Source organism: Microcaecilia unicolor, chromosome 13 (assembly GCF_901765095.1).
Source record: "Microcaecilia unicolor chromosome 13, aMicUni1.1, whole genome shotgun sequence".
Lineage (NCBI taxonomy): Eukaryota > Metazoa > Chordata > Amphibia > Gymnophiona > Siphonopidae > Microcaecilia > Microcaecilia unicolor.
This window is the reverse complement of record NC_044043.1, coordinates 53,397,732-53,404,383: the sequence shown is the minus strand read 5'-3', so window position 1 is coordinate 53,404,383 and position 6,652 is coordinate 53,397,732. Positions and strand designations below refer to the sequence as shown.

At 51.2% G+C, this 6,652-nt stretch overlaps 1 protein-coding gene across 4 annotated transcripts in view; it reads left to right on the top strand.

Annotated features, from left to right (window-relative positions):
* Positions 1-588: 588 nt before the first annotated feature.
* ULK2 (unc-51 like autophagy activating kinase 2) overlaps positions 589-6,652 on the top strand; it is a 219,040-nt gene continuing 212,976 nt past the window's right edge. For all 4 annotated transcript variants that reach the window (XM_030222096.1, XM_030222094.1, XM_030222095.1 and 1 more), the window contains exon 1: positions 589-1,148. In XM_030222096.1, coding sequence (XP_030077956.1) covers positions 1,059-1,148 — 90 coding nt within the window. In that variant the 5' untranslated portion in view covers positions 589-1,058. The remainder of the gene's footprint in view (positions 1,149-6,652) is intronic.

Below are 6,652 nucleotides of genomic sequence, written 5' to 3'. Positions count from 1 at the left end.
GTCTAAGTCTAACCTCATTGGGTAAAACATTGGTTGGCGTGACTTCTACTGCCTAAAATAATTGTTGTTTTTCTACCGTCACGTTCTATAATGTTTATATTTTCCCCCAATCAGCGTCATCGCTTTGACAGGAAGAAGAGTGGCAGGCAACTGCTAACAAGCACTGCTTGCGGTGTGATCATGCCCGGGACAATAGAGTTTCTCCTAAAAGCTGCCTATTGCCCCCGCTCTCTCCTCCTCTCCCCTTTTTTCCTTGCACAGCGAGAGACTGTCCTCGAGTGACACCTCGCGGAAACCCCGCCTGCTTATGCCTTATGTGGAGCCGAATCCCCTCACCAAGCGAGATTTGGAGAGAAAAATTGCTTTGCCCCATGAGGAACAGAACCCGAAAGCATAATAATTCTCTTTTTATCGCTTTGCGACTAGAGCTGGGGTTTGGGCCGTTCACCCTTTGGATCCTGCCTAGGAACCCGTGTCAAGCGCGCGGACTCTTTAGCGGCTCGGAAGGTTACGGCATGCGCTCTTCGTCCTATAAGAGCGAGTGCGGCGGCGCATTGCGCGCCGCGGTAGTAGTTAGTTAGGGGTAGGTTGAGGTTGGAGTGGTAAGAGGGGTCGTGGTTCCTCTTCTTTGTTCTCCAACACTGTCTTCATTCTTATTCCTTCTGAACCTTCTGGACTCCGGTTTCTGTGAGGTGACCTCCCCCCGCGCGGACTGTGAAGAGGTCGCCGTCAGTCCGTGCCGTTCTTCCCCCTTCCCCCCCTGGTTTCTTTCCGATACCGGCCCTGTGCTGACCCCAGAACCCTCCTCCCCCCCGCCTCGGCCGGAACATGACCTAGTGAAATAAAGAGTGGCAGCGCCTGTTGTCCCTTGCCTCCAGTCTTTGCTGTTTTGAATTCGGATGCTCTTGCCTTTTGCTGTCGTGGGCCGCGGGATGGTGGCGGGGGCACGGCCGCCCGCCCCGCCGTGTGCCACCGGAGCTCCGGAACTGAGGGCTGCCGGGCACCTGCTGCCTTTCGTCGCCTGAGGCCTCCCGCTCCCCTCTTCCCCTGGCGCCGGCATGGAGGTAGTCGGTGACTTCGAGTACAGCCGCAAGGACCTGATCGGGCACGGAGCCTTCGCTGTGGTGTTCAAGGGCCGCCATAGGAAGGTAATTGTGATTGTTTACATTTTTTTTTTCGACAAGGTAACCTCTGCTTGTGGACAACAATTGTATTAATCGTTGCATGATATCGTTTATGGGCTGACAGAAGGGTAAATGTCCTTGTTATCTGCTTTAATTATTACCTCCTTCTGTTGTTTACTGGGAAGGTACACTCCGGTTCTGTGCGCGGAGCCTGTGCAGTGAGCCCAAGGCACGTGCTCTTTGTTGTATAACAGAACGAGCGAAGCGTTAGCTGCAGGGAGAGGCAGGTGCATTGTAAATATTTACAATGCTGATGTTTCAAGATTAGACTGTAGTGCAGGGCATTATTGCTGACTTTTGAAGCTAAACATTTCTAGCTATGTTGTCTTTTGGATGTCATTGGTTCAGCTCTTGATTGGATTTCTCTTATTGTGTGCCTGTGAGCTCAGCGTTCTGGTGAGTAGGGTGTTCAGTGTTTCGACTTTAATAATATACCTGCCCCCCCACCACTAAAAAAAAAATAATCTTAGCGCTCCATCATTGATAGACTGAAACAGTTGTTTGTCAGCAAATGCAAGTTGAGAACTTTGTAACCCTCCCGAACTTTACCTCCATCTTTCCTTCTTTCAGTTTTTTTTGTAACCCTTGCTGGTAAACCATGCATACCATCTGACCATATCCAGTGTTCATTAAGGATTTGTCACACATCTGTGAAAATGTCAACTTTAAGTTTCATGTACATGAATAGATTACTTCTGCGTTTTAAATACAGTGTAAAAATATTTGCTAGTGATTGGACATAGTTGTTCAGAAAGTACTGGATCTGGCTTCCCAGTGCACCTAATTTGCCCACCCAATGTGTTCATATGTAGAAAACCTAGTATACCTGATTGTATCTCACCTTGAGCTATTACTGAAAAAGGTGTGAGCAAAATCCAAATAAATTACTAGGGGGGGAAATCATTTACATTTTTTTAAAATTATAGTTACTAAAAGGTAATGAAAATACACTGTAGAAACAAAATCCAGTATATACAAAAGAGAATCAGGTGGTTCATAAAAAGTCAGCTGCACTTGGGGTGTAGAAATCCAAAAGAGCAGCAGTGGTGTACCTAGCTTGGTTGCCACCTGGGGCAGGTTGCTGCTGTGCTCCCTCCCCCCCCACCAAGCAAGGGGTGCATGGAGCAGACGTGTGGCTGTCAGCTCTGCTGGTTCCCTGCCCCGGAACAGGAAGCAGGACCGCTGAGGGGGGGGGGGGGGGGGCAGGGGGAGCAAAATTCCCTGGGCCTCCAAGGGGGGCCCCGGCGTTGGGGTCTCTCTCTCTCCTTCTGTCGGGACCTGGGTGGCAGGAGCAGAAGAGAGAAAACTCCGGCGCTGGGCCCCCCTTGGAGGCTGGAGAGAGGACCCAGAGGAGCAGACACTGCAGGTCTTCCTCCAGCGCTGTTCTTCACTCTGCCCATTGTTTGCCAAGTGGCTGGTTTTCTTCTCAGGCCATGCTGGCTTGGTTTTCAAATCGAGCATTCGCTGAGAGAAAAAGCAGCCACGGGGCAGGCAGTGAGCAGAGTGAGGAGCAGCGCTGGAGGAAGACCTCTTCTGCTGGCATGGCCTCGGGATTTCCACTAGCCAAGGTATTTATATTGCTGTTGCAGAGGTGGCAATCCGGGAGGGACAGCAGCAGCGGTGATCCTGGGGGGGGGAGGGGGCAGCAGTGGTGACGATCATGGGGGCGGCGGCCCTGCCCTGGGCCTGACTCAGTCTCTTGGCGGCCCTGACAGGAAGTAATGTTAGAGGGAGCAGGGGACTGATGGATCCAACAGCCGTGCAACTCCCTGCACCTGGGGCGGACCGCCCCACCCATGATATTCTACTGAAGAGCAGTATGTGCTAGAGAGTGAGAGACTGACATGCACAGATCAGGAGAGAGGCCTTGGGGTGATAGTGTCTGAGGATCTCAAGGCTGTGTAACAGTATGTCAAGGCGGTGGCTGTTGCTGGAAGAACGCTAGGCTGCATAGAGAAAGGCATAACCAGCAAAAGAAAGGTGATGTTGATGCCCCTCTACAAGTTTTGGTGAGGACCCACTTGTGGAGTACTGTGTCCAGTTTTGGAGGTCATATGTTTTCAAGGATATAAAGACTTCCCAGGAGAGTAGTGTCAAAAACGGTAGGGGAAGATATCTTGACTGGTAGGTTGAATACTCTTAGCAATACCTGGTGATAATGACTCAATCATGTTTGGCTGCCTGTATTGTTGGGCATGGTGGAGACTTGATAATTAGCATTTGAGCATGGGTGACTGGGGCCCGCATAGAGCATCGAGCGTGGCTCTGGACAGCTTGTTGGGCAGACTGGATGGACCTTGTGGGTCTTTATCTGCTGTCATTTACTGTGCTGCTGTGATTTTATTTATTTGTTGCATTTGTATCCCACATTTTCCCACCTATTTTCAGGCTCAATGTGGCTTACATATTACCGTGATGGCAATCACCAATTCCGGTATGAGAAATACAAAGTGGTTTTGCGTTAAGGTTCATAAGTGACAGAGTAAATTAAGTAGTCAAGGAGAAAGAGTTAAGTTTTGTCCAGTTCTGATATGAGTTTTGTTGTGTAGCAGGATTCAGGTGTTTAGTTTGGATCATTATGATATGCCTTTTTGAACAGGGTGGTTTTTAATGATTTCCAGAAGTTTAAGTCATGCATTGTTTTTATGACGTTTGGAAGTGCATTCCATAGTTGCGTGCTTATATAGGAGAAGCTGGATGCATATGTTGATTTATATATTGTAAAGAGTATGTAGGACAGGCCCCAAAGGAACCCTGGGATAGGCCAGAATACCCCCGTTATAGGCAGGCATTCCCCAGGAAAAACCTAGAGAAAAAGAACTACAACTCCCAGCATGCCCCAAGGGAGACCGGGGATAAGAGAAACTATGTGCATTCCCAGGAGTCTCCAGAGGAGGGCCGCAGGGGAAGGAGTAAGGCTGATTCTCCAACCTGGTGGAAGAGGTGGTGGAACAAGTGCGTGGAGAAAGAAGGGACTCCAAAGAACTTTAATGAAGAAAAGGGTGAGCAGCTGGGAGAAGGGCGGGGTGAAGAGAATATGGATTGGGCTCCTGAGGGGAGAGAGGAGGAGAGTGAGCCTTGCCCTATGGAGTTGACTGAACCGGAGAACACCCTGGAAGAGCCGATGGACTTTTCAGCTCTGGCTCAGCGAAAGCCAAGAGAGTAGCCGGGACAAGCGGGAGGAGGTCAGGTAGGAGTAGGACTGACCAAGAGGGTGGGACCCTAGGCTTTGAGCCCGCGCAAAGCCATTGAACTGTGTTTTGAAAGCCTAGCTGGACTGTGCTGTGTTTAAAGCTTGGCTAAAATTGAACTGTGTTTTGAAAGCCTAGCTGGACTGTGCTGTGTTTAAAGCTTGGCTAAAATTGGACTGTGTTTTGAAACCAGGGCTGAATTGAGCCGTGTGTTTTTTTTTTCTTTTTACTGCTACTCTCCAGTGGACCGGGAGAGAAAGCAGCCGTTGAAGCCTGCACGCTGTAGCAGTGTTTGTTGTTTTGGGAAAAAGGGGAGCCATACAGGAGTGGGTTTTTGTTTAGTTTGGTTTTGTGGAAGGGCTGCATTCCAGGAGAAAAGAGGATCCACTTTACAATTGGTGTCAGAAGTGGGATCGCGTCGCGGACCTGTCGCTCGAGGAGGCCCAGACCAGCAGGACAGAAAAGCCCGACGGAGGGGCCAACGCTGAGAAAGGCGCAGACCCGTCTGGGGTTCCGGTAAGCGGGGCCTAGATTGGGGGAAATAAAGGGATCCTAGTAAAAGGGGAAAAGTAGTGAAACCGCACTTGGAGGTGTCCTCTGTGTTTTTTTTCCCCACCAGGAGTCGCTGTTCCGGAGCAAGGATGGACCCCAAGGAGATCTTCGCGTGGATGACGATGCAGTTCCAGAAACAGCAAGAACTGATGAGGAAGATGGTGGAAGACTCCTTGACGGCGGCACGAGAGCAGCAACAACCGGTGCTGAATATGCTCCAGGACTTTTTTCAGCGAGGGATCGAGGCTCCCAGGGGCGGTGGAGCCAGCGCAACTGGACAGGGACCAGGAGGAAGCGGTGTGGTAGGACCTTTATCCCTGAACTCACTTACTTGGGGAAAGTTGTCTGAGCAGGATAATGTAGAGGATTTCCTGACCGCCTTCGAGAGGGTGGCAGTGGCCGCAGGATGGCCACAAGAGCAGTGGGCCATGCGGTTAGTGCCCTCATTATCTGGGGAGGCTCTAAGAGCCTTTAGAGACTTGGCTCCTGCGGACGCGGCCAATTATGGGAGGTTGAGAGAGGCCATTAAGGACAGATATGGACTAAGAACCCAGGCTTATAGGTGTAAGTTCCGGTCCACTAAATGGGAAAAGGGGGAAACCCCTAAAGCGGTGGCCACTAGACTGATGGACTTGGTAAAAAAATGGTTGGAACCTGAGCGCCGCACCACGGAAGAGATTCTTCAAAAATTGGTAGTGGAGCAGTTCCTGCAGGGCCTTCCCAGGGAGATGAGGGCAGGATTGGTCCAAAGGGGCTGTAAGACGGTGGAGGCCGTGACAGCCGGGGTGGAGTGTTATTTGGAAGCCCAACATTGGGGAGAACCCAACCTGGAGGGGGGTAAGCCCCGACCTGTGGGAGGCTGGGGTTCCAAAAGCTCCTTCTTTAAACCCGATCACGGCTGGGGTGGTAGAAAGCCCGTAGTGCCCTCAGGCCCCGAAAAAAAGGCCCCCTCGTATGAAGGAAAATTCTGTTATAAGTGTGGGAAGGCGGGGCACTTCAGGAGGGATTGCCCAGGTCGAGAGGGATGGACCTCGCAGGTTGCCCAAGGGTTTAGGCCTCGGTATACCGCCAAGGTGGAGGTGGAGGGTTTACCTATTGTAGCCATGTTAGACTCTGGGGCAGACCAGTCCATGATCTCTAGGAGGTTATGGGAACAAATAAGAAAGAGGAGGACAGGAGGTAAGGATACCTGTGAGGGAGCAGTGGCTATTCAATGTATACATGGGGCCAGTACTCGTTATACCATCCATAGGGTTCACGTGAAGGGGCCCACAGGGGACATAGAGATAGCCATGGCCGTGCTGCCCAGACTACCCCAGGAGATGATTTTGGGAAGGGACTGGCCCCCCTTTACCGAGTGTATTAGTGAAAAAAGAGGGTTGGTCACTACCCGCTCTCAGGCTCGGCGAGTCCCTGACGCTGAGGAAAAAGAGAGAAAGGGGATAGCTTTGGGAAAAAAGGAGCAGAGGGGTAGACGGGAGGCATTGGAGCAGGCGAGAAAAGAATGCGGGGGTGGAAATTTAAGGGGGGGGGTATGTAAAGAGTATGTAGGACAGGCCCCAAAGGAACCCTGGGATAGGCCAGAATACCCCCGTTATAGGCAGGCATTCCCCAGGAAAAACCTAGAGAAAAAGAACTACAACTCCCAGCATGCCCCAAGGGAGACCGGGGATAAGAGAAACTATGTGCATTCCCAGGAGTCTCCAGAGGAGGGCCGCAGGGGAA